The 26,777-nt window shown below is 58.5% G+C and overlaps 2 protein-coding genes and 1 long non-coding RNA gene across 10 annotated transcripts; 1 reads left to right on the plus strand and 2 right to left on the minus strand.

The window, feature by feature from the left end:
• Nucleotides 1–1,254: 1,254 nt before the first annotated feature.
• On the minus strand, nucleotides 1,255–15,600 carry IQCN (IQ motif containing N). 3 transcript variants are annotated; one of them, XM_042928888.1, is made up of 4 exons: nucleotides 15,519–15,600; nucleotides 13,431–13,563; nucleotides 8,799–12,266; nucleotides 1,255–2,265 (listed from the first exon to the last, which is right to left on the minus strand). In XM_042928888.1, exons 2-4 carry the CDS (start codon nucleotides 13,512–13,514, stop codon nucleotides 1,339–1,341), a joined length of 4,479 nt encoding a protein of 1,492 aa, XP_042784822.1. In that variant the 5' UTR covers nucleotides 13,515–13,563; nucleotides 15,519–15,600; the 3' UTR covers nucleotides 1,255–1,338. The 3 variants fall into 3 exon arrangements, with proteins under 3 accessions (XP_042784822.1, XP_042784823.1, XP_042784821.1); XM_042928889.1 differs by having other exon boundaries at nucleotides 8,862–12,266; nucleotides 13,431–13,568; nucleotides 15,519–15,585; XM_042928887.1 differs by having other exon boundaries at nucleotides 13,431–13,568; nucleotides 15,519–15,584.
• A 3,767-nt stretch (nucleotides 15,601–19,367) lies between these two features.
• JUND (JunD proto-oncogene, AP-1 transcription factor subunit) lies at nucleotides 19,368–21,242 on the minus strand. The gene has a single exon (XM_042928909.1). It carries the CDS (start codon nucleotides 21,115–21,117, stop codon nucleotides 20,074–20,076), a length of 1,044 nt encoding a protein of 347 aa, XP_042784843.1. The 5' UTR covers nucleotides 21,118–21,242; the 3' UTR covers nucleotides 19,368–20,073.
• A 450-nt stretch (nucleotides 21,243–21,692) lies between these two features.
• LOC122214181 lies at nucleotides 21,693–26,510 on the plus strand. Of its 6 annotated transcripts, none has more exons than XR_006199775.1 (4): nucleotides 21,693–22,157; nucleotides 24,368–24,513; nucleotides 25,542–25,912; nucleotides 26,039–26,510. It is a non-coding gene; the product is annotated as an uncharacterized LOC122214181 (long non-coding RNA). The 6 variants fall into 6 exon arrangements; XR_006199773.1 differs by lacking the exon at nucleotides 26,039–26,510 and adding an exon at nucleotides 25,015–25,204 and having other exon boundaries at nucleotides 25,542–26,007; XR_006199774.1 differs by lacking the exon at nucleotides 26,039–26,510 and adding an exon at nucleotides 25,057–25,204 and having other exon boundaries at nucleotides 25,542–26,007.
• The last annotated feature ends 267 nt before the right edge of the window (nucleotides 26,511–26,777 follow it).

Genomic DNA, 26,777 nt, shown 5'->3' on the forward strand with positions numbered 1-26,777 from the left:
TATGGCCCTGGGGCCCTCACTCCTCTCCCCTTGGGGGCTACAAGAAACTGAGGTTTGAAACAGAACCTCAAACTGGGTATGGAGGCCCCCGCCAGCCTGTTGCTGGTTCAGATCAGCAGCAGAGTGGCAGCGCCCCACTTTGCTTCTGAGAGGAGCGGCCCTTCACGTGTTGGGGGAAGGCTGGGGGTGGGGGTGGGTGGCCTGAAGGAGGGATTCAGAAGCCAAGTGTGTTGCTGAGCCATACGCCCCCCTCCAGCTTCCCGAAAGCCAGGCCTCCTTGTCACCTGTTCTTACCTCTAGAGGCGACAGGCGCAAGGGAGGAATTCCCCAGCAGCAGCACCAGAGACAGCGGCAGAAGTGGCGATGGCAGCTGGGAACCCGCCATTCCAGGGCAGGGAGGGCGAAAGGCGGGCTCGGCACAGGTGTGTGGCACGCGCAGGCGCACGCGCCCCCTGCCTGCGGCGGCGCGTGGGGCTGGGCACAGGTGGGGCAGAGGTGGGGCCTCAGGACACAGGGCCTCTGGGGGCCCGCTACTGTCCCCAGGGGTGCCATTCCTGCCGCCCTCTCCACCTGGACCCCCTCCCCCCCACCGCCTCTCCTACAAACCCCACCTGGACCATGACCCTGAAGCCGTCCAACTCTCCCTATGCCCTCAACTCTGTGGCCCCCTCCGTAGCTGCCCTAAATCCATGCTGTCCCCGCCCCGCCCCTCCTCTGTCCGGGGCGCCCCCCTCTGGGGCAGCCCCCTCACTCTCTCTCTCTGCCCGGTTCCTGCCCCAACAGGCTGGGTAGGTCTGTCTGGCTCGCTCTCTCACCAAGACTGGGGGTGAGAGAGAAAGGCAGGCTACACTTCCCCAATCGGGAAGTGGCTGGAAACTCCTAGCATTTCCTGAAGGGGGCACCCATGCATACGCCCGTAGGATTTTCTAGGGGCAGGGAACTCATGGTGGCCATCCTGGACCAGGTCCCCGGACACTGGCTTCTGGAATGTGCTGGGGACCGCTTCCATCTGGAACTGACTGGACTCCACTCCATTAGCCATGGATAGACATGGTGACGTATGTGAGGCCACCCTGTCGGCCCTGACCTCTGGAAAAGATTTAGGGTCCCTCTCCCGGCTGCAGAACCCAGGAGCCGACTGCATGGTTGGAAGCTTTGGGGACCCTCCCATCCAAAATGTTCCAGAGCCTCTCAATTCCACCCCCCACCCCAACCACACCCAAGACACCCCCATGAGCACAGGTGGACCAAGACTCAGGCTGTGGAGGGCTTTATTCACTAGACCCAAAGAGCCACATTGCCCCTCTCCTGGTGTCCCCCCACCAGTCAGCCAATGTCCTAGACACCCGGCCACTGCATATACTGCGGATCGTCCCATGCTGCTGGTCCCAAGAGCGCATCCGTGGTGAGGGTGGCCCGAGTGTGATGGCCGCGCCAGGTGGCTTGAAGCGTCTTGGCTGCCACCTGCTGCTGCCTCAGCTGGCGGCGTGCGCTGAAGCCCCTCCACGCCGACTGGATGGTCGCGGCTGCCTTATTCTGGCGACGGGACTGCCGGGGGCTCCCGGGGGTTGTCAGGGTGCCAGAGCCCCATGGGACGCCTGCCTGGACTCTGGCGCCCCGGCCCATGCCGTGCACCACCCGGGTAGGCAGGGTGTGGCCACACATGTGGCACGTGCGGGGGCTGGAACCCACGAGCATCACCACACTGGGCGGGCTCCCCGCCCTGGGACTCAGGGACTGGCAGAGGGGGCAGACGTGCGGCTGGCAGGACTGGAAGCAGCGGTGGTCAGAGGTCGACCCGGTCCTGCCGCCCATCTCGGCCCACACACCCTGGAGCAACGCTGGCGGGGTTTGGCCCCGGCGGATACAGAAGCCTCGCCATACGGCTTGGATGACGGTGGCAGCTCTGGAGAGCTGGGCCAGGTCCCGCCGCACACGGTAGCCACGCCAGGCGGCCTGGATGACGACGGCCCACTGGTGCCACGCTTTGATGGCGCGGCGTGCCAGGTAGCCACGTGTGCACGCCTGGATAACGACCAGAGCGTGGATGATTATCTTCTCCACGGCCTGCATCGATGCCATCGGCTTCCCCGGCTGCCTGGGATTCACCGCTGCCTCTCTGCCCACAGTGTCCCCCGGCACAGAAGCCCTGGGCAGCTCCCACGGGCCACCAGGGGTCACTGCGCGGTCCACGGGCCCGACAGCTCCACTGGGGACGGCAGGGTTCCGGGCTTGGCCACCAGCTCTGACGGCGTCCGCGGGGCCCTGGAGTACAGCGGGAGTCAGGAGTGCCCCAGGACTATCTGTAGGAGCCACAGCGCTCTGGAAGTCCCGAGACCCCCATGTTGGCTCCTGGGTTAAAAGGGGCCTCCGGGAACCGCCAGGTGAAGACTCATAGCCCAGAGACACCCTCTGAAACTCTGGGTGCAGCCCAGGGATGCCCATGTCGTGTGTTGCCTCAGTACGCGTGACTGGTGTTACGGCTGCTGGCGTAGCCGGGAGGTGTTCGGGACTTTGCCGTGAGGACCTGTGGGCCTGCTCTCGCACGTCACGTGAGGGCACGATCCTGGCTACGTTATCATCTAGCATTTCCGACACAAGACTACCAGGCATGGACCTATAGGATTTTCTAGAGCCAAGAAACTTGTGGCTGGTCTGAAGCGGATCCCCAGATGCTGGCTTCTCGTGTGGTCTGGGGACAGCTTCTGTCTGGAACCCACCAGATGCCGCCCCACTCACCCTGGGCGGATAAAGCGGCACATGTGAGGCCACCCTGGCGGCCACCGACCTCTGGGAAGTCCTGGGGGTCCCCATCCCAGCCACCGACCCTGGGTGCAAACTGGATGTTATAATGCTGCCACGGGCCAGCTTGGGTGACCCTGCGACTATGGTAGAAGCCCCCGCCTCGTGGGCGTGGCTCTGGGGCACGTGATCCGCGAAGGGGTTCTGAGGCACAATGAAAGCCACCGAGGGGCCCTGGGACCCATGAGCCGCTGTTGCCCGTTGATGAGCCAAAGGAGCTCTGACAGACTCCACGTGCACACTGGGGACCCTGCTAGTTGTCACAAAGTGGGAATTGGGGGCCCCCCAAGTGGTTGCTGACCCCTGCTGCAGAGCTGCAGTGACGCCACCTGCCCTCCAGTGCTGGGCAATACTCAGGGACTGGGGAGGGACAGGGGCCATGCCACTGGTCAGCGACTTGGTTTCACTGGGAGCCACCTCCTCCAACAATGGCTTTTGACCATTGGGAAGGAACTGGAGGCTGTGGTTGATGTCAGTTGACGGGAGGCTATGGGACATCCACGGGGTTTCCTCGAGGACTATGGACTCCCCACTGGATTCAGATGCCTGGGACAGAGCCTTCTCTGGGTCCTCTGGCTTCAGCATGACCTGGTCATCTGTGGTCTCAAATGGCATCATCCCAGGAGCGTGGCTCAACTGTGAGGCTCTTTGTAGAACCGGGGGCCTTTGGTGCACCCTCCTGGTTGTGCCACTAACTTCCCCAGCCCGAGGATGAAGTTGAGCCAGGCCAATGGCACGGGATGCTTGGAAGGGGGCTATAGACCCTTCCCCAGCCAGGGATCCGTAGTAAGGACGGGGAGTGATCCCGATCAGCATGGACCCCTGGGGAAGGCTCTGGGCCACATTTCCGACTGTGGGGGGCAGGCCAGCTGCGCTAGCCCTGGACCCCAGAACCAGGCCCCGATTCAGTCCCCCAGCCATAGATGCTGGAACCACAATAGAGGCCACAGACTCAGGGGAGACATTTGGGGCCACCTCACTCGCCACTGAACCTGGGACAAGGCTCGGGGCAGTGAAACTAACTGCGCATCTTACAGGGAGAATCTGCCTCATCCCACCAGCCCCAGACGCTGCAATCAGACTGGGGGCCACAGAACCTGGACACAGGGTCCTGGTCATGCCACTGGCCACGGAACCCAGAGGGAAGCTCTGGGCCACAGCACTGTCCATGGGATCTGGAGGGAGACCCTGGCCCACGCCCCTGATCACGGATCCTGGGGGAAGGCTATGGCTGATACCATAGATCACACACCCTGGGGGAAGGGTTTGAGCTACACCACTGACCACATAACCTGGTGGAAGGTGGGGAGGCACGTCACTGACCACGGGCCCCGGAGGCAGGCTTTGGCCCACACCTCTGATCACAGACCCAGGAGGAAGGCTGGGGGCCACACCACTGGCCACAGCACCTGGGGCCATAGCTGTGGCCATCGTATTGGCTACAGAACCTGGCACCAGGCCACTGTCTGTGCCCATCACAGGCTCCTGGCTGACAGCATTTGCTTGTTGGTAACCTGGTGCCACAATTGTGGACACAGAATGATGCTGGTGGTTCAAAGGTGTTGGGAGATCGACATTGACCGGAGACATATTGGGGGCCACGCTGGCCTGGGAAAACTTGAATGGACTCCTACCCCATCTGTTGGGCACTGAAGCCTGGGAGAAACCAGGACCCGCCTCTGAGGCTTGTTCACGAACCAAAGGGACACCTGCCACAGAGCCCGGGGATGCCGTGGGGGTCGTCCCACTGGCCACCTGAAACTGGTCTGGGCCCCCACCAGTTACCGCACTTCTCTGGCACACGCTCCCTGCGGTGCCTGGACACACAGGTCCCGGAGACACTCTTAGGAACATACCAGCAGCCAGGGTCCCCCGAGACATATTTGGGAACATGCCAGCAGCCATGGCACCTGGGGACATGCTGGTAGCCATGCCCCTGAACAGAGCCCCGAGAGATATACCGGTTCCCTGGTCTAGACAAGGGTCCTCTCCACCAGCCACGGGCACCTGGTAGAGGTTTGGGGCTGAAAGAGCAACAGCAGAATGTGCAGTCCTACTTGGGCACCTCCCCCTGACACTGAGTGGCTGATGAAATTCAAGGGACACCTCACTGAACTCAGGGGCCTGGGGGTGCGAGGCCACCCCACTAACCATTACAGGATCTTGACATGGGTCCACCCCAGGGGTCACAGATGGCTGACTCAGACCTTGACCCGTGCTGCTGGTCCCAGATGGATATGATGCACTCGGGGGGACTTCGGTCACAACCGATGGATGACGCCAACTCGGGGCCACGGCATTCACCCTTGATGAGGGTAGATTTGAACCCACTTTAGGGGGCCGACTTGACTGACCAACTGCACAGCTAGTACCACTCATTACAGATGGTTGGAATAGGCTGAAGGGCTCCCTACTGGCCACAGGTGCCTGGGCTAGGCTGGGGGCCACCCCCCTGGTCACAGATGGCTGGGCTAGGCTGGGGGCCACCCCACCAGTCACAGGTAGCTGTGTTAGGCTGGGGACCACTCTACTGGTCACAGATGCCTGCATTAGGTTGGGGGCCATCCCACTGGTCACAGATGGCTGGGCTAGGCTGGAGGTCACCACACTGGTCACAGGTGGCTGGGCTAGGTTGGGGGCCACTCCACTGGTCACAGATGGCTGGGCTAGGCTGGGGGCCACCCCACCAGTCACAGGTAGCTGTGTTAGGCTGGGGACCACCCTACTGGTCACAGATGCCTGCATTAGGTTGGGGGCCATTCCACTGGTCACAGACGGCTGGGCTAGGCTGGGGGCCATCACACTAGTCATAGATGGCTGGGCTAGGTTGGGGGCCACCTTACCAGTCACAGATGGCTGGGCTAGGCTCGAGGTCACCACACTGGTCACAGGTGGCTGGGCTAGGCTGGGGGCCACCCCACTGGTCAAAGATGCCTGGGCTAGGTTGGGGGCCACCATACTAGTCACAGATGACCAGGCTAGGTTGGGGGCCATGGCACTAGTCATAGATGGCTGGGCTAGGTTGGGGGACACCCCACTGGTCACAGATGGCTGGGCTAGGCTGGGGGCCACCCCACTGATCACTGATGCCTGGGCTAGATTTGGGGCCACTCCACTGGTCACGGATGGCTGGGCTAGTCTGGGGACCACCCTACCAGTCATAGATGGCTGGGCTAGGTTGGGGGCCATGGCACCAGTCACAGATGGTTGGGCTAGATTGGGAGCCACCCCACTGGTCACAGGTGGCTGGGCTAGGCTGAGGGCCACCCCACCAGTCACGGATGGCTGGGCTAGGCTGGGGGCCACCACACCAGTCACAGATGGCCGGGCTAGGTTGGGGGCCACCCCACTGGTCACAGGTGGCTGGGCTAGGCTGAGGGCCACCCCACCAGTCACGGATGGCTGGGCTAGGCTGGGGGCCACCACACCGGTCATGGATGCCTGGGCTAGGTTGGGGGCGACCACACTAGTCAAAGATGGCCAGGCTAGGTTGGGGGCCACCACACTAGTCACAGATGACTGGGCCAGGCTGGGGGCCACGACACTGATCACTGATGCCTGGGCTAAGTTGGGAGCTGTCCCACTAGTCACAGATAGCTGGGCTAGTATGGGGGCCACCCTACCAGTCATAGATGGCTGGGCTAGTTTGGGGGCCATGGCACCAGTCACAGATGGTTGGGCTAGGTTGAGGGCCACCCCACTAGTAATAGATGGCTGGGCTAGGCTGGGGGCCATGATACCGGTCACAGATGCCTGGGCTAAGTTGGGAGCTGACCCACCAGTCACAGATGGCTGGGCTAGGTTGGGGGCCACTCCACTGGTCACAGATGGCTGGGCTAGGCTGGAGGCCACCCTACCAGTCACAGATGCCTCGGATAGGCTGGGGGCCACTCCACCGGTCATAGATGGCTGGGCTAGGCTGGGGGCCACCCTACCGGTTATAGATGGCTGGGCTAAGTTGGGGGCCACTCCACCGGTCACAGACAGCTGAGCTAGGCTGGGGGCCACGCTACTGGTCACAGACGCCTGGGCTAAATTGGGAGCCACCCCACTGGTCCCAGATGGCTGGGCTAGGCTGGGGGCCACCTTACCGGTCACAGATGCCTGGTCTATGTTGGGGGCCACCCCACCTGTCACAGATGGCTGGACTAGATTGGGAGTCACCCTACTGGCCACAGATGCCTGGTCCATGTTGGGGGCCACCCCACCTGTCACAGATGGCTGGGCTAGGCTGGGGGTGACCTTAGTAGTCATAGATGATTCAGATAGGCTGGGGGTGACCCTACTGACTATAAAAATGGCTGTTGCGGGTTTGGAGCCATGGTATCTGCTACTGATGGCAGGGAGAGGCTTGAGGTTAATCTACTGGCCACAGAGGGCTGCTGATACACGGTAGGGGCCACGTCACCCAAAGACACACTTCTGGTCAGTCCTGTTCTATAGGATTTCTGGGACAAGCTCTTCTTCAGATCCATGGAGCTTTGGCCTGAAGACACATCCCTCTCATCCGGATCATCTGAGCCCCAGTGGACACTCAAGGTCACATGACCGGACACTGAGCTGTGATACAGAATGGGCATCGGCTCTGAACTCGCAGAGGGAGGGTGGTGGAGGTTTGGAGTCGTGTGTGGCCAGCTCACCTCCCTAGTTTCTTCCCTGTCTCCAGGCCCCTGAGGCCCCCCCTCGGCCTCTCCAGAGAGGAGGGCATCTCCCTGGATGTCCCTATCCAAGCTGGCCTCCAAGGACTCCTCCTCCACCAGGTCGATAGCAGTCAGACTGGCCACAGACATGGTGGAAAGGCTGAGTGAACTACAGCTGGGCAATGAGCTCTGGGAATTACTCACATTCGGGCCACAGTCTGTGGAGTCTGGGGACAGGCTTCCGGACAGGTCATTGTCCAGACCCTGTGGCAAACTGGCCACCAGTTCATTGAGTATACGGCCGGTCACTTGCTCCCGTGGGCAGTGCCCACTGGAAATGGTACCCTCGGTCTGCTTCCTCTCCTGCCGAGGGATGGCTGTACCGGGCAGGGGGTGTGCCAACCTACTGCCTGGGGACGCTTGGAACACACTGGGATCTACCTGAGTCTTGAGTGCCCAGCGATGACCGGGAGCCGTGGAGCCAGGCAAGAGACCTAGGCTCATGTCACAGGCCTTGGGAGTCTGTGGTTGGGCTAGGGTTGCTTTGCTCACAGCGGCAGCCCTCCGTGGACCTGAGGTCGCCTTGCCGATTCTCTCCCTAGGGTCCGGGGAGGCCCGTTTGTGATTTGAGGACTGAGTTTTCTGCACGGCGTCCTCACGGACCACAGATGGCTGTCGTGGAACTTTAGTAGCCGATGACCGGTATACGACGGGGGGCACCTTGTTGACCCCGGAGGGCCGACACCAACAAACGGATCCCCCATAGGCAGCGACACACCGGTGGGAGTGGGAGGCCTTCCCGCCACCCACAGTGCAGGGAGGCATAGCCGGGGCCACCCTGCCCTCCCTCGACGAGGCCCACGGATGTGGGGCCACCCTGCTGACATGTGGCTTATGGGAGCTCTGGGCTGTGCCACCGGCCACTGACGGCTGGCTGGTGCTTGGGCCCACACCGTTGGCAATGAGCGGCTGCCACAGACTAGGGGGCAGCAGCAGGAGGGGTGGCCTGGGCAAATCGGGGCCTGTGTCGCTCTCCACGGGGTTGAGATCCGATGCCAATTCACCGGCCGCTGGGGGGAGGCACACGTTTTCCTCACTGACCTCAGGAGTCAGATACAGGTTTGAGGAGGAGTCCCTGCTGGGCCCCATCTCCCGTGATGGAGTGGGGTCCAGGGCAGCAATTAGGGGGTACTGATGAACAGTGGTGATCACTCTACTAGTTAGGGAGGCACCCATGGAGACCACCGACGAGCAGGGTGACCCCCCGAGCATGGCCCCATCCCCCATCTCTGCTAAGAACCCGGCAGGCCTGCCTGTGAAGAAGCCCTCCCAGGCCCCATCCTGGGGAACCCTGACCTTGCTGGGTTGTGGTCTCACGGGGCCTAGGGTGGGCCCCCACGCAGCTGATGGGCTCCCCACCTCCACTGGGGTCGGCATCACAGTCATCCTGCTTCCTGCTGCTTGCGAGGTGGCCTTGGGGAGGACAACTCCGGTCCTCAGGGCTGCCTGAGACAAAGACTGGCTCAGGACCGCGCCTAGCTCCCCCTGACACAGGGCCTGGCTCAGGGCTGCCCACTCCTCCTCCGTCAGCGCCTTGCTGAGCATGCCCGCCAGCTTGCCCTGCTTGGCCTTAGCGAGTTTTGCCCGGAGCTCGGTGGGGGTCAGGGTGCGGGACAGGGCAATGCCCAGCTCACCCCAGGACAGCACTTTCATCAGCGCTGTGCCCAGCATGCCCTGGGGCAGGGCCTTGGTCATCGTGGCACCCAGGACTTTCTTTGTCAGGGCCTGGTTCAGGGCTGCCCTCACTTGCCCCTGGGAGAGGGCTTTCGCCAGCAGGGCACGGAGGTCCTCCTGGGAGCCCAGCTCGGCGGCCAGCTCGGCACACAGGGAGGCGAGCTGGGAGGCTGCCAGCTCTTCCTGGCAGGGTGTGGCTGGGCCGGCCATCGACGGCTGGGCCCGGGTAGCTCCACTGTCACCCCAGGATTCAATGTTGCACGTGGGGTGTCTGGCAGATGCCAACAGGGGCATCAGCATGCTCTGGGTCTCAGAGGACCCCTGGCATGGGCCCCGGGTGGCTTTGCCCTGTGCATGGCTGTGGGGCTGCATCTGGGTCAGTCTGTCCTCTGGCTTGGCTCGGGGCAGAGTGCCAAGGGCACCAACGTGATGACAAGGCTGGGAGGAGGCCTTGAACCCAGCCAAGAGCGGCTGCGACTGGGTCTTGCTGCTGAGCTCAGCAGGTTGGTGGGTTGCATAGAGGCACTTGGCTGCTTCTGTGACCAGCTGGGCCTGGGAGTGTACCTTGGTCAGCCCGGTAGGCAGATGTGCTTGAGATTGGACCTTTACTGCTCCTGTGGCCAGATGTGCTTGGGACTGTGCTTTGGTCAGACATGTGCCCAGATGTGCAAAGGATGGGGTCTTGGTCAGCTTGGCAGATGGACGTGCCTGGGACAGGGCCTTGGACGGACATGGGCCCAGATGTGACTGAGCCTCAGCTGTGGTCAGCTCAGCAGGTGGATGTCCCTGGGACAGGGCCTTGGTCAGCTTGGAGGATGGATGTGCCTGGGGTAGGGTCTTGGACAGACATGTGCCCAGATGTGCCTGGGGCAGAGTCGCGGTCAATTCAGCAAGCAGCTGTCCCTGGGACGAGGCTGTGGTTGAACATGTGGCCAGCCGTTCCTGGGGCAGAGCTTTGGCCAGACATGTTCCCGCGGCCTTGGCCGGACATGGGGCCGGCTCGCCCCGGGGTAGGACCACAGCTGTTTCTACAGGCACATACACTTGGGATTGAACCTTCATGACATCGGTCCTCAGGTGTGTCTGTAATGAGGACTTGTTCCTGTCCTCAGTCACTTTTGCCCATGGCGAAGCCCTGGGCGTTTCAACGGCCAAACTGGTGTTGGATACTGTTTCCGTTTTCACCTGTTTCTGGGAGAAGGTCTTGATTTTTTCAGCTTCTAAAGGAGGCCTGGCTGGAGCCTTGGGAGTCCCAGCCCCCAGATGTGGCGGGGGAAAGTATTTGACCTTTCCCTCAGGCAAGGAGGAGCGGGATGAGATCTTGACCATCCCTGTTGTCTGCTTTGCATCCACCACAGCCTTGGCCTTTGGTCCGTTCAGATACGTGTGGGATGAGGTGTTGGGAACTCCGGCTGCCGCTGCTGCTGGAGGTGAAGACTTCAGATTTCCAGCTGTTGGAGGTGGCAGGCACAGGGTCCTGATGATGGCAGCCACCGAGCGGAATTGGGCTGGGGTTTTGGTGACCATGGCTGCCAGACGGGTCTGGGGAGGTGTCTTGGCCATCGCCGGCACTGGGCATGTCTGGGGCGGAGTCTTGGTCATCGCGGCCACAGGGCGTGTCTGGGTTGGGGGCTTGATCATTGAGGCTAACAGGCATATCTGTGGTGAGATCTTGGCCATCATGGCTGCCGGTCGTGTCTGGGGTGAAGGGTTGGTTATGGAGGCTGTTGCTCGCATCTGGGTTGGGGTCTTGGATGCGGGGGCTGCTGGGGATGGCTGGGGTGGGGTCTTGTTCACCATGGCTGCCAAGCATGACTGTAATGGGGTCTTAGTCACTGTGGCTGGCTGGGATGTCTGGGGTGAAGTCTTAGCCACTGCAGCCACCGGGCATGTCTGGGGTGAGGCCTTGGCCACCGGGCCTACCTGGTACATCTGGGGTGGGGTCTTGGTTATTGTTGCCGTGGGCGTCGAGGATGGCTGGGGTGGGGTCTTGTTCATCATGGCTGCCAGGCAAGACTGGAGTGGGGTCTTGGTCATCCGGGCCGCTGGGTACATCTGGGGTGGGGCCTTGGCTACTGTTCCCGTGGGCACTACACACGGCTGGGGTGGGGTCTTGGTTATCACAGCTGCTGGGCCTGTCTGGGGTGGGGCTCTGAAGACCTCTGCTTCCATGTGGTCCTGGGTCTGGGTCTTGAGTGATCCGTGAACTGCCGGGGCACACCTGACAGGTGGTGGTGGCCCGGGGGCTCCTGACTTGTTGGCTCTGGCAGTTACTTGCTTGGTCTTCACTGTGTCCCCTTCTACATGGACAAGGCAGGAATTTCTGACGGTTCTTGTCAGCAGGCGTGGGCGGCACTTTGCATCTAGATTCACTGGGCATGGAAGCCTGATGGCAACGGTCTGGTGTGGTAGGAAGGTGACGCTGGGGCCTCCAATGGTACAAGGGACCCGTATGCCAGGCTGTGGAGAACTCTGGGTCTGCAGGAGGACCAGCTGGTGGGTGCAGGCAGCCAGGCTGTCGGAGGAAGGGAACTGGGTCTCTTTGCTCACCATGATGGGCTGAGCCAGAGGGGACTTGCTCTCTCCTGGATGCTGGAACCGCACCTGCTGGGGGGGGTGGTAAGGGATGTCCCCCTCCTCCACTCTCACTTTTTTCTCCACCGACTTGCCAGACCGGAGGAGACGCTTGGTGTTGAAGTGTCGCCAGGCCTCCTGGATGGCCTTTGCTGCCATCATCTGGGAGATCAGCTTTTGCCGGAGCCGGTAGCCTCTCCAGTTGGCTTGGATGAGGGTGGCTGCACGGGACAGCATCATGTCCATCTCATCTACCAGGATGTTCTTGAAGGCCTGGCTCTCAACCACAGCCCGGAGGCGTGGGATGTGATGAGTCACCTTCTTGTCCTTGTCCAGATCTTGCGGAAGGCTCTCCTTGGAACCAAGTGGCTCATGCTGAGGTTTTGGACGCAGTGTCCGTGCTTTGTCTTGGAGATTGGGGTCGGACTGGGGCTGGTACAAGCTCTGCCCATTGGGTGATAACTGGAGCTGTGTTGCTTGCTGCATTGTCTTTCTTCTTGAGCAGGTCAGCTCTGCCTGTGAAGGGTGGCAAGGAGGTAGGTGGTCAGGGAGTGGGGTCATGCAGGCAAGAGGTCTCCTTGCTGGAGCGAGCACTCCAGGACCTACATCTTCCTGTTCTTGGCACCTCACAATCTTCCTCCTCTCCTTTGCAAGCCCTCTTTCTCCTGGCCACCTACCGCGGTGGCCTTTGGTACCTATGTCTCCCTCATCATCCCGTGGCCACTTCAATGCTGGCACAGTGCACCCGCTCAGTTAAATGTCCAACCACCTTCTTGCTTTTTGAACTTCCTTTATATCTGGAACATAGTGTGAATATAGCACTGATCACACTATTTTGGAAAATTTCTGGGGTGTGTGTGTGTTATTTTTTGCCTCTCCCCATTTACTATGAATTCCTAGAAGGCTAGAACCAAGTCTGAGTCATTTCTGAGTCCCCATCTCGGTCACAGGGCCTGGTTTCAGGCTGCGAGCAGGTGAGTGTTGGGTGGGTGGCTACATTAATAAATGAGTGGTTGAGTGGATTGGAAGTTGGGCAGATAGGTGGACGAATGACTAGATACGGAAGGGATAAATCTGGATAGATGAATGGTGAGTGGGTTGGAAAGATGGATAAAGGGTTGTGTGGAAGAATAAATCGGTTAATGAAATTGATGAATGAATTGATCAACAGATCAACAAATAAGGAAATGGACACATCGATGGATGGATGGATGGATGGATGGATGGATGGATAAACGGATGGATGGATGGATGGATAAACGGATGGATGGATGGATGGATGGATGGGGAGAGAGAAGGAGGGAGGAATGGACAGATGGGTAGACGAATGAGTAGTGGATGGATGAAATCTGAGTAGATAAATGGGTGTATGAATGAAGAGAACTGAAGGAATTGAAGAGATCAATGAACAGGAGGTAGACTGATGGCTGGATGGATCAGAGAATAGATGCTGGATGACTGGTAGATGATGGGTAGATCAACGACAGATGGAAGGATGAGTAGAAGGACGAGCGGATGACTGCGGTTTCCAGAAGTACCTTGGTTCAGAGGGAGGTGGGATATTGCCAAGCAGCCCTGATGCGTGACCTGGTGCGTAATACACTTGTCTGGCAGAAGCCCCCCCACATCCCTGCCATCTGGTGGGAGCAGCCAGATTTCTTTTCCCAGCCATCTGCATACCTTGAAGGGCCATAGAGTTGGAGAAGGAGCAGGAGGAGAAGGTGCAATCTCAGAAGCCAACTTGTAAGAGGAAGCAGCCTTCATTCAGTCCTTCATCTCATGCAACGTGCAGCAACACTGCCCTGGGCTGGCTCTGACCTCAAGACCAACATAAGAAGAAATGTTAAAAAGCAGACAGACAAAATCCCCAAACCCTAGCATCTCAAAACAAAAATCAAAGACTTTTAATTCCACAAAGATGAATGTACAAGAGAAGTTCATTCTAGTGTTATTTTTTAATGTTTGTTTATTGTGAGAGACAGAGAGAGAAAGAGTGCGTGCGAGCAGGGGAGGGGCAGAGGGGGACAGAGAGAATCCCAAGCAGGCTCCAACCTAATGACTGTGAGATCGTGACCTGAGCTGAAATCAAGAGTTGGACACTTAACTGACTGAGCCACCCAGGAGCCCCTAATGTTATTTTGTACATATAAACAAAACAGCTAGAGATAGCCAAAAAGGTGATTCCTAGGGGGTCAGTTACAAGCGCATAAAGAAGGATGTTCAAGGATGTTCATCACTGTATTGTTGAAGAAGAGTAAAAACTGAAAACCACCCGAATGCTTATCAACAGGAGGCGGCTTAAATTACACAGAACAAGGGGGCCTGGGTGGCTCAGGTAATTAAGCATCTGACTTCGGCTCAGGTCATGATCTTGCAGTTTGTGAGTTTGAGCCCCATGTCTGTGCTGACAGCTCGGAGCCTGGAGCCCGCTTCGGATTCTGTGTCTCCCTCTCCCTCTGCCCCTCTCCTGCTCGCTCGCTTTCTCTCAAAAATAAATAAACATTAAAAAAATTGTTTTAATGTACTCAGAACATTCATACAGCGGTATGCAATCCAGCCATCAGAAAGGTGTCCAGATCCACAAAAAGGGCTCAAATTTAAAAGATGGACACAGCATGACCACTTGAGGAAACTGTCGGTATCTTGAAGGCGATTTATCAATTCCACCCTGACATTTACACTCAAGGGGTCAACGTGTTCATTACACTCAGCCCAAACCAGAAACCGTCCAAATGCCCATCAACAGAAGACTTAAATTCAACCATATCAGTAATTGATATAATAGACCAAACACTTTAAGACAGAGATGATCGAAATAGATTTGTTTTCAAAGACCCACGCGCTGCCTCCTTTCACAATGAATGTTGTAGCATCACCTGTGTAATGGCTTGAATGTCCTGCCCCAGCCCCGTGTTCACCCCAGCCCCAGGACAGGCTGGGTCCATTCAGGACAAGCATCAGTGTGAACTCACTCATAACGGCAAATGGGCCCGAGGCTGGTTCTCCTGGAGGTGGGCACAGTCATTGTCCCCATTTCACAGAGGAGAAACCTGAGGCCCGGAGAAGCCAATATACCATATTTCTTATTTCTTTGTTATTTCTGATTTGCCTCCCCGCCAATAAACTATGAGCTGCCCATGGGTAGGGATGTCTGCCTCTTTTCTTTGCTGTTGAACCCCCAGTGTCTAGAATAGTACATACAATAGGTGCTCAATAGATGTTTATGGATAGATGCATGGATGGATGGATGGACGGATGGATGGATGGATGGATGGATAGATGGATGGATGCAGCCCAAGCTTCAGAACTTGGAGAGAGCTTCAGGATCTGAAACGGCCTATCCCGGAGTCTGGGGTTTCATCGGCCACATGGTTCAGCCCTTTCACTGAGCTCAATCAAAATGAGTGAACGGACAATGGAGAGGGGACAGGAAAAAGGAAAGGGGCCCCCAGACATGTAAGCTGAGCTGGCTTGGAAATTTTGAGTAAACCCCTCTGAGCCTCAGTTTCCCTGTCATGCAAGCTAAGACCACTTTCCCGGCCTCCCAAGAAACATGATAGGCTCTCCAGGCTGGGACCCCAGGCAGACAAACCCACCGTCAGGTTTTTGGGGGCGCCAAGCGCCCCTGGTCTAAGGGACTGAAAAGCTGACCCACTTCTTGGAGTGGCCTGGAGAGTCCAAGGGGACTCTGAGGTTGCTGGAGGCCAGGAGAGAACAGCCCAGTCTCCGTGTACCCCGCCCCCCAAACCCTCCACCAGCCCCACTCACCTGCCCCTGAAGCTGAACCGACCGGCCCGAATGGCCAGCCTTGGGGCCCTGGTGGCACAATGGCTTTGTGACTCACAGCCAAGTTCCAGCCAATCCCCACCAGCTCCTCCTGGGGAAAGGGGGTTCTAGAAGGCAGACCCAGTGTGGGGGCAGTACCTAGATCAGGGCTGAGGGTTATGGTGGTTGCTACATATTTCCTGCCCGTCCTGAACAGAAAATTAGGGCCCTGAGCACAGAGGGGGGCCCGAATTCTTCCCCTACACGTGTCTCAAGGCAGACTCAGTCTCACATACCTTGGGCATTTGTTGAGCACCTAAGTTTGTAGTGGGACCTCATCTGGGTCTGGGGACACAAACAACTCAAATAACTTGGGGGTGTGAAACTGCTAGGAAGGAATCAAAGAGGGGGTGGATGGGCTGAGTCCCAGAGGAGAAGGGGTTAGTCACAGGAGAGCTGGGGGAAGGGCATCCCAGGTGGAGAACACAGCTTGGGCAAAGGCCCTGAGGCGGAAGAAGTTAGGCATGGTTAGGGAACGTGGCGGCTGATGTGGTTGGAGGCCAGGGAGAAGAGGGCCGGAGGTGGAGGACAACTGAATAGGGAGGAGTCAGAGAGGAGTACGGAGTTTGGGTTTTATCAAGAAGGTTCTGGGGAGCCATAAGAAGGGTCCAGAGCAAAGAAGACACTGCTGTTGTAAAAGGCCAGGGATTGTCTGTGTCTGGCTCTGAGGATAGGGGCTCCTTAGAGTGAAGCTAGGCCCAAGGTCCCTTGGGGTCCCCATACGGGCCTGGCAAAACTGGGTATTGACTCTGAGCCACAGTCCTGAAGGGGAAAGTGAGGCCACCGTCCCCATTCACCTCCTGGGGCTGGGCTGATGCCCGGTGTGAATCACACTGCTGGCCGGGGCTGGGGCTGACACACACCTTGGCCTCGGCTCAGCAGGGTCCTGCCAAAGCTACACAGCCCGGCCCAGCAGCCTCTGCCTCGCTTCCCTGGGGGTTGCTGGGGAACAGCTTCCAAGGCCAGCTGGGTAGCTGAGGGAAGAAGTGTTATCAGGCTCCTAGCTGTGCAAAGGCCCTGAGGCCAGAAAAGAAGTAGTTTGGGTGGGTGGGGAGGGTGCCTGGAGAGACACTGACCTCTCCAGGGCCAGGTGCACTCAAGGACTTTTTTTTCCAGAAAGGTTTCAAGTATGGGGTCAGATCTGTGGTTTCCAACAAAGCCCCCGTGTCACATGCTGGTGAAAACATAGGGCCTCCACTTAGACCCAAGGCTCCTGGGAGCCAGGCAAGAGTCTAGGGTTCTAGCCCCTGCTCTGCCATCTAGCAGGGGCGGGATACAGTAAGATATACTTGGCCTTCGTCCCTGGTCCCTGGCACTCTTCTCCTGAAACTCTCGGAATCTCTGAGGGCGATAAGTGTCTTTTGTAAACTAAAAGATGAGTGATGGCTGGGGACTAACAGCTTCAGGATGGGGGCTGGTCCCCAGAAAGGCCAAGGCATTAGAGGGTTGGAACTTTCAGCCCCACCTGCCAGACCTCCTGGGAGGGAGGAGGGGCTGGAGCTTGAACTAATCACCAAAGGTCAATGATCTAACCATCATGCCTACGGAAAAAGACCACTGGGGTTCAGAGAGCTTTTTAGTTGGTGACCACGGGGAGGTACCGGGAGGGCGGAACACACAGAGGGCGTGGAAACTCCACCCCCTTCCCCTTGTGCGTGGAAACTCCACCCCCCTTCCCCTTGTATCTTGCCCTGTATATCTCCACCTGGCTCTTTCCGAGTTGTATCCTTTAAAATAGTCCAGTAATAGTAAATAAAGCACTTTTCCTAGGCTCTTTGAGCTGTTCTGGCAAGTTATAAAAACTGGGGTGGGGGTCATGGAAACCCTTGGTTTCTAGCTGGTTGTTCAGATGTCCCAGGTGACAACTTGGGGCTTGCACCTGGCATCTTTTTTTTTTTTTTTTTTTTTTTTTTTTTTTTTTTTATGGTTATTCATTTTTGAGAGACAGGGCATGAGCAGGGGAGGGGCGAGGAGGGAGGGAGACACAGGATCCGAAGCAGGCTCCAGGCTCTGAGCTGTCAGCACAGAGCCCGATGCGGGGCTTGAACCCACAAACCGTGAGATCCAGACCCGAGCCGGAGTGACTAAGCCACCCAGGTGCCCCGTAACTGGCATCTTAAACGGGGATGGTCTTGTGGGACTAGGCCCTTCACCTGTGGAGTCTGTGCTAACTCCAGGTAGTGTCAGAACCGAATTGCAGGGCACCTGGTGTCTAGAAAACCGAATTGGTTGGTGTGGGGAAAACCCCCCAACACATTTGACGTCAGAAGGATTAGGAATAAAACAGTTCAGGGGGTGTCGGGCACATCTCCCAACCTCCTGGGCCTCCCCTTCTCTGTAGATTGGGGGCTGCACGGGGAACACTTGAGTATCATTATTATTCTTCCCCCAAAGCGATATGGGAGATGTTACCTGGGCATGAACGTACCCATTTCACAGCACAGAAGGTAGAGGGGAGAAGGGGAGAGGACTTGGTTGAGGTCACGCAGTGGCAAATTGGCAAGTGAGGACTCCGTCTCCTGAAGAGTGAAGCTCTGCCCCTAAAACGTGGCTCTTGGCCCCCTCTGTATCAAAGACACCCCCAACTCAGCTTCAGCCTCTTTCTCGCTCCTGGGCCCCCTCCTGAAACGTCTGCCTGAAGGTAGGTGGTGCTCAAGAGGAGGTCACATGGTTAAAAACCAACCCCCAAAGCAGCTCCCGAAGCCTTGAAAAGTGGGCGGCCGGGGTGATCAGAAGGAAGAGTCCCACCCTTTCAATGGCAGAGGGACTGTGGGCATGTGCCGTTCCTTCTTTGCACCTGTTTCCCCATTTATAAAACAGGGACAATTCATCTGCCTTCCTTAGCAGGGCTGGGTATACAGCTGGCGCTCAACACATGACCACCAGCTTGACTTGCCCTGTGCCTAGGTCCCTCCAGGCCCCAAGTGAAGCAGAAGCCCCGAACCCAGGGTCTTTTGCCCACACAACAGCAAGGGCCAGAGCAGGCAGGGGAAGAAGGCGGCCTGGCAGTCGAGGCTCTGGAGGTGAGGTCCGCATGTCCCTTGCAGTCTCCCGAAAATTTCAGGCTGTGTGACCTCAAGTTACTCAATCTCTCTTAACAGTAGTTTCCTCAAAATGGGAGAGTAGGATGTTGGGAAGGGAGAGGTCTTCAGGGAGTACTTGGAAAATCCTGACTCCAAGTCAATGCCCTTAAAGGACGATGGCACAGAATGTAGCTCTAACTCCAGTCCTGGAGGCAGACTGCCCGTCAGACCCCACCTGGGCCACTCTTCTTCTGGTCCTGAGATAGCATCCCCATCCACGGGACAACGGTAAGAGGTTACACTGAGCACCACCTGTAGCCAAGCACCACTCTGTGAACAAAGTGTTCATCCTCCAACTTTGTGGGACAATGTTACAACTGTTCTGCCCATTTTACAGACACGGTTAACAGAGGCCCAGAGGTTCAAGTTTCGGCCTTTTCCTGCCTGCCGGTACTGGGCCGTCCTCTTTCCATCTTGGTGTCTCTTCCCCAAAGGAGACAACCGTGGGCCCATTAGTTCCAAAAGCTTGTTGGAGGTCCCAATGTCCCCCACCTAACCTGGACATGAGTCGGCCCCGAGCCTAGGCGCGCCTAGATGGCGCTCGCTGCGCGCCAGATGTGCAAGGCCCCTCCCGGACGCCGGCTCTCCTCCGAAGTAGGGGCGGAGGGAGGAGGGGAAGGAGGCAAGGAGGGGGAAGGGGAGCGTGCGGGCCAGGCCCAGCCCAGCCCGACAGGCCCCGGCGGGGGAAGAAGGAGGCAGAGAGCCGAGCTGGCGTAACGAGACTTTACTGAAAACAGAAAACCGGGCGAACCAAGGATTACAAACCGGAATGTGGACTCGTAGCAAAACAAAACAACAGAACAAAAAGGGCGGGAGGAGGGGTGTCGGAAAGACGGAAGGGGGGGGAGCAAGAGCGAGGAAAGGGAAGGGAGTTTTTTTTTTTTTTTCTTCTTCCCATTTCTTTAAAAAACCAACACAAGAAAAAACACACACACACAACCAACGTTTGTTCCCGAGTAGAAACATAAATAGGGCAGAATCGAACACTCTGTTCTTCTCTCTTCCAAAGGCAAAAAAAAAAAAAAAAAAGTAAAAGGAAAGGCAGGGCTTGAGGCTGCGCCCCCTCGGAGCCCCCTTCGGCAGCGGTGTGTACAACGGGGCGGCCGGGGCGCGCGGGTTTGTGCAACACTGGGTGGCCGCGCTCGGGGAACAGAGGCAGCGCGAGGGCGGGGGGGGTCATGCGCTTGCCCCCCGGGAGTAGGGGGTCCAGCTTGTCGAGTCTGAGGCGCCCTCTCCGAGTCCTGGGCACCCTCGGGGGGTCCTCAGGGACCGCGCCCTCTCGGAATCCTGGCACCCTCGGGGTGGGGGGGTGTCCCCGGGGCCGCGCCCTCTCCGAGTCCGGGGCGCCCACGCCCCCCCCCCACGCAAGCCCGCCTCCCGGGGAGGGGGGCCGCGCATGCGCCCCGCGCGCGGGCTCAGTACGCGGACACCTGGTGCTGGGGCAGCAGCTGGCAGCCGCTGTTGACGTGGCTGAGGACCTTCTGCTTGAGCTGCGCCACCTGCTCGCGCAGCAGGCTCGCCGTGGACGCCAGCTCCGTGTTCTGGCTCTTGAGCGTCTTGACTTTCTCCTCGAGGCGCGAGATGCGCTCCAGCTTGCGCTTGCGGCACTTAGAGGCAGCGATGCGGTTGCGCAGCCGCTTGCGCTCCGCCTTAATGCGCTCCTGCGTGTCCATGTCGATGGGCGACAACGGCGGGCTCTCGCCGAAGCTTGGCACGTCGGGCACCGTCTGCGGCTCATCCTTGAGCGCCGTCAGGCGGGGCGGCCCCAGCGCGCCTGGGGGCGGCGGCGGAGGGAAGGGCACAGGCTCGGCGGCGAAGGCGACTGTCGCAGCACCCCCTGAACCGCCGGTGCCGCCCGCATAGCTGCTCAGGTTCGCGTAGACGGGCGCCTCGGGCGTGGCTGCCGCCGGGGCCAGTTCGCCAGGAGGCGCGGCGCCCGCAGCCGTGCCCGAGGGTCCTCCCGCGGCCGCGGCAGCGGAGGCCGCGCCCGCGCCCAGCTGGTTCTGCTTGTGCAAGTCCTCCAGGGCCTTGACGAAGCCCTCAGCAAACTCCTGCTCCTCGCTGGCCGCCACCTTGGGGTAGAGGAACTGAGTGCTCGTCGGTGTGGTGGTGACCAGCCCGTTGGACTGGATGATTAGGCGCTCGAGCTCCGGCGAGGCGAGCTTGAGCAGCCCCAGGTCGGGCGAGGCAAGCAGGCCGTCGGGGGGCGCCGCGCCTGGGGCGCCGTCGGTGCGCAGGGGGGCCGGGGGCGGCGCGGCGGCAGGCTTGAGCGCCGCCGCCACCTGCTCGCTCAGGCTCAGCGTCAGCGCGTCTTTCTTCATCATGCTGCCAGTCGCCGCCGTCGGGGGCGCCCCGGGGAACAGGCGACCCGGGGACGCGAAGCTACCACCGCCACCACTGCTACTGACGCCGCCGCCCAGGCCGCTCAGCGCCTCATCGCCGTAGAAGGGTGTTTCCATCCTCCGCCTCCCCCGCCGCGCCGGCCCGGGGGGGGGGGAGTGGCCGCGGCCGCCCGGGGGGCCTGCGCCCCCCCGTCCGCTCGGCCCTACGCCCGCCCCGGCCGAGGCCGCTGCGCCCGGCCCTCCGCTGGCGGCGGCTCCTACGCCGCGCACTTCGCGCGCCCTCTTATAGCCTCGGCCCAGCGCGATGAGCTCACTGCCCCCGCTCGCCATTGGGCGTGGGTGACGTCGCTCATTTGCATGGTGGGGTGGGGCCAAGTCATTGACGCCCCCCTAGCTGCTGTTGCCCCGGTGACGCGCGGTAAACCGCACAACAGCGCGCTGCCTTGTGGGTTGACGTCATGGGGGCGGACCCCGAGCCCGGACCCGGTTACCCCGCCCCGGGAGCACAGTGTACAACCAATGCCCCCAGCGCTGCCTCCCGCCAAGGCACGTCCCGGGTGGCGTGATGAGCCCGGCCACCAGCCGCCTGCCCGCCCCAAGGCCCCGCCCCGCATCCGCGCGTGGGGCCCCGGCGGGGAGGGGGAGGGGGCGGGGGCGGGAGCGGGGGCGGTGCCGGCCTCCGGGGACCGGTGGGGGATGGGGCCCGGATGATAAATAACTCCCTGGCGCCCTCCGCTCCACTACGCCTACAAGTGCCTGCCTTACCGCTCCACTCTTCTAGCTCTGTACGGGCTGGGGGCAGAGGGCCTTAGGGAACTGTTCCCGGTGGCTTCCTGGGCATGTTGGCCAGATCTGCCAGTTTCACCCCCACCCCAAATCTCCAGTGATGTGTTTGCCCCAGAAAGACGAGGGAAGGGAGAGGAGAACTGTCGGAAGCTGCTGAAAGCGCTTTGATCCTGATACTTTTCACTGAGGAGTCTAAACGTACGGAGTCCAACTTCCTGACTTTACAGACTGAGAAACTGGGGCTTACTAAATTGTGACCAGGCCTGACCTCTTATTCACCTGGTAGAACCCGGGCCTCCTGGGCCTCCTGCTCCTGGGCAGCCGCCTACAATTTTACCCTGCATCTGCCAGGGCCTGCTGTGGGTCCCGAGGTGAGGGTGATGGACTATAGCCCCTCCCCCCTCGCCCCGTTTCCTCAGCGGCTCTCCCTTCCGGAATGTTAAGGCAGGGAGCCCATCTGGTCATTGTTACCTGTTATTACTATTTTGTTATTGTCAGTGCTCAACGGGCCTCCTGAAAGACTGGCTGGGGATGGGATATGAGGGTGTGGGGAGAGGGCAACCTCTCCAACACTCCCTAGGGATTGTTGGGACATCTAGGTCTGGCTGACAGCTCCTGCACACAACCCCTCAGGTAGACTGTGAAGGCTCCAAGGACCCTTCTTCCACGGACTCCCTCTGACCTTACACTTTCACCTTCTCTGAGCCCTGGCCTCTCAGCTCCTCTTCACTGCCTCAGGGCCTTTGCATGTACTATGCCCTTTGCCCCTGCTCCCTTCCCCACTGCAAATCCTAATGTCCTCAGAGAGGCCACTCCCACTCACTGTATTTCCATTATATCCTTGGAAGCATTCAGAATGACTGGATGGACCATAAATTTCCGGAGGGCAAGGACCTTTATCTATCCCGAACCTGCTGGTCACCAACATCCAATACAGCACCTGGCTCAGTGTTGAAGGAGAATGCTGCCTGGCCTAGTTGCTGTGGCAGTCTCTGGCCTCAGTTTGTCTGACTCACCTGTGGGCATGAACATTCCCAGTCCCCAACCCTCGTCTTCTACCTCCCTACCTCATCCGGCCCTGCCCCTGATTGGGCTCTGGAGCAAGAAGGCCATGAAGGAAACTGTCACCAGGAGCAGGAGGCCTGCCCTGGTGGGCAATGGCCCAGGGGTGTGAGTGTGTCTATATCCACACAAATGTCTGTTTGTGCCTGTGTTGTGTTCATGTATGGGTCAGTGTACTCAGGTGTGTTCACACACAAGGGCAGGTGTCTGTGTGCCAGTGTGGGTTCATGCACATAGATCTGTGTGCCTGTATGTATACACATATATGTATACTTGTGTATACGTATGTGTCCATTTGTGTGTTTCTAGGCACGTAGGTCTCTGTGCCCTCCAGACCTGTCCTCTCAGGTCCCAGCCTGGGCAAAGGGACCCCTGATGAGAGGGGATCCTGTCCCCAGCCTGTTGCTAGCCTTGCCCTGGGACCCTGCTCTGGGCCTGTGCAATGGGGCTAGATTGGAGGAGATGGGGCCATGCTTCTCTCCAAGGCAGGACATGAGTGGGTGGCCTAGATAGCCTCCACCCTGACCTTGGGCCTTGACCTTAATAAGTGGGTGAATGGTCTGGTGAAATATGGGCAGAACCTACCGGAGCTGAAAAACTGACCAGCAAACAGGCCTTGGGAAATGGAGGCACAGGGAACCCGAGGCAATTCACCTCTCTGAGTCTCAGTTTCCTCCTCATGAAAATGGAGTGAATAATCTCACCTCCCTCGTGGAGTATTGTGATTTTTGTTTCTTTTCTTTTTTCTTTTCTTTTCTTTTTTTTTTTTTTTTTAATTCAGTAAACTCTACCCCCATCATGGGGCTAGAACTCACGACCCTGAGATCAAGAGTCCACATGCTCTACTGACTGAGCCAACCAGGTGCCTCAAAAAATATTGTGGTTTTTATTGGATTTAAAGGAATAGAGCTCATAAGTGCTTTCTATAATTGTTTTATGTTATTATTATAAGGCTAGCCTTAACTGTGTATGGTTGTTTGGTCTGGAGTTCCTTCAGCCAGAAGTGCCCTTCTATCCAACAGGCAAATTGCTACTCTTGCTTCAAAACCCACTGTCTCCTCCTCCAAGAAGTCTTCCCTATCCACACCCTCAAGGAGTCCCCTAAGCCACCCCCCACCCCCCACCGTCTGGCTGAGCCCGTCCACCATCTGTATTGGGCTCTGTCTGCCCAGATGGGGCAGGGGAGAGTCCTGTAAGCTGGGCAGGCAGGACCTGTCTTGGCCTCTAAGTATGGGGAGCTGCCCTGGGCAGACTCTGCCAGCCCCACTTTTCAAGGAGTTGAAAAACTGGCTCCTTCAGTCTCCTCTGCTGTGCACCTGCTGTTCCCTCTGACCCAACACCTTTTCCTACCTTCTCCTTTCTCCTAGCCAGAAAGCCCTCTGGGACACCCTAATACTGCTCTTCCGTTGGGACCAATCCTATCCCCACTCATCAGGCAGTTCAATAGGAGGCCTGAATCCATCAACCAGCCATATGCAGTGAACTAGGGGTAATTCCTATTCTCTCATTCATTCGACAGATGCTGGCTGAGCACCTAATGTGAGCCAAGCGATGGGGACACACACACGAATGACACAAACACCCTCACCCCGCACCTGGTCTGAAAGAGGAACCTGTCAAACACTGCTTCAAGGAGGCTGAAGGGTGCCCCCTCCATGGACGGGGGTATGTTTTAGAGTTGGGTGATCTGGGAGGTGATGGTGAACGAAGAAGCTGGAGCAAATCTTGAGCTAATTTGAAGGCCCAACATCCCAGACTGTGGGAACAGCAAAAGCAAACGCCCTAGGGCAGAAACCAGCGGGCCACATTGATGGAGAGAGGCAGGTGGCGCTGGATTGGGTGAGCCAGGGGAAGCCAGAGGGAGAGAAGGAAAGCAAGGGTGCAGGACTTCTACAGAACCCGGTGGTATTTGTCCCAAGAGTAGTGGAAGTGGCTGTAGAAGATGGGACTGAGGGAGAAGTCGGTAACAGGGCTCAGCCTGGACTCTGCATTTTCGCCCTTCCTCTCCCAGCCCCTCCAGGCGTCTCAGGACGTTATCTCACTTCCCAGATCAGCGTCCAGGGAGGGTGCGGGACCCACCCGGTCGAAAGAATCCCCAACCCCTACCCCCACCCACCCATCCCCGTTTGGAACGGAAGCTGAAACTAACCCCCACCCCTCTCCCAGCCACGGCTCTAATCTCTGCCGCTCTGGAGCCTCTTTCTCGAGAGCGAAGAGTTTACCCTTCTTGTTTAAAGCGACCTGCAACTCGGTTTAATGTTTAGTCTTTATTTGAAGACCCAGAGAACTAAAATCTACTTGATGAAACGGAAAGCCCCAAAGAAAGAGAAAGGAGTTAATCAGGAAGCAGAAAGGGGTGAGGCGGAGGGGACCTCTCCATGGGGAGGTACGCGGGGAATGTCCCGCGGCGCTCGGGACACCGCGGGGCTGGGTAGAGTTTATGGGGAACGTCCTCCGACACTTAGGACCCACCGGCTGGTGGGGGCGGGGCTTGCGATCACAGTCCCCGGGTGACGGAACCCCGCTAGGGGGCCGGGGGAGGGGCGCCGGCCTTGGGCCGGGGGCGCGTCGGCCCCGGCGCATTCCTGAGGATCAGGTTACGGGCCGAGGCGGCGGCCCCTCCCCTCCCTTCCAGCCTGGCTTCCGCCCTCGCCAGGGGCAGGAACCACAGTCACCTCCCCCGTCCTGTGCAGGTGCTTGGCCAGCCGCAGGGAGGGGATCCACACCCTGTCCTCTGGGCCGGCACTGGCGCTTTCCAGTCTCACAAGACCATTTTACAGACGAGGAAACCGACGCGTCCTCAGCGCCTTTTCAGCACTGGTGGAACCAGACTGATAGAGCCTGCTTTACGACCCGTGGCCCAGTTGACTCCACCGAGGCTGCAGTGTCCCCAGCCTCTCGTAGGCAGGCCGGGAAGAGCGGCTCAGTCTAAGTCCAGTGTTCGTTGATTGTCCTGGGTGAGCCCCGAAGGGCGCCGGCTCAAGGAGAAAACCACGCCTCACAACACCTTCCCTACCAGATTCGTGCGCTCATCCAGGGAACTCTGCTGTATACCCAGGCCCAGGTTAGGCCCTTTCACAGGCAGACTTTAAGAAACCAGAAGGTTTGGGGGTCAGAGGGTGGTGAGTCGGACTTCACTAAAGCAACTTCAGAAGCTGATTTGTTTTGATTTTGGTTTTCTTTTGGCCAGCCTCAAGCACCATCAATCACCCCTTCCACCACCCACTCTTGAGCACCTACTGTGTGTCCGGGCTCTGTGTGCTGGGGGAGGGTTTTCCATCATCCCTCGTCACCTCCTAAGCTGATCCTCGAATAGAAGACAGGACAGAACCACCATAATGAAGAAGTATGCTTTAGGCTGATGTCACTCTTTCTCCTTCAGGTCGACCCCTTTTTCTGTTTTTACTTGGGTAAATATATTTCAAAAGGGAAACTTCATGTCACCACCAAGAATGGAAACCAGTTTCTCTTCCATAAATAGAAGGAAAGTGAAAAACAATGAAATGAGAGCAAAACCCAGGCATTCCCTCCTCAAGGACACTCTGGGCCAGGCCCAGAGTGGGAATGTCCAAATATCCAGAAAGCACTAAAGGCAGAGAATCCCCAAGCCAAGCCAAGAAGAGTACAGGAGGGGCCACAAGGGTAGTTTTGTCCCCTAGCGGCCCAGCACACAGTAGATGGTCAGTGATGTGCTAAGCCTTGGCAGTGAGCACCTACTACGTGTGGGGGTTGCCTGCATCCACCAGCAGCCTTCCAGTGCCTGCGAGTTACTGACCCGTTTCCAGGTACAAGTGGAGGTGATGGCAGGTAGCAGCCCTTTGGGGGTGGGACCCCACTGGGGCCTCTCTGGGGAGACTTCAGGTTGGTTCAGTTAAGTGGAAGCTTCCGCCTAAAGACTTTGGGGCTGTCCCCACCCACAGTCCTGTGGC

This window comes from Panthera leo, chromosome A2 (assembly GCF_018350215.1).
Source record: "Panthera leo isolate Ple1 chromosome A2, P.leo_Ple1_pat1.1, whole genome shotgun sequence".
Lineage (NCBI taxonomy): Eukaryota > Metazoa > Chordata > Mammalia > Carnivora > Felidae > Panthera > Panthera leo.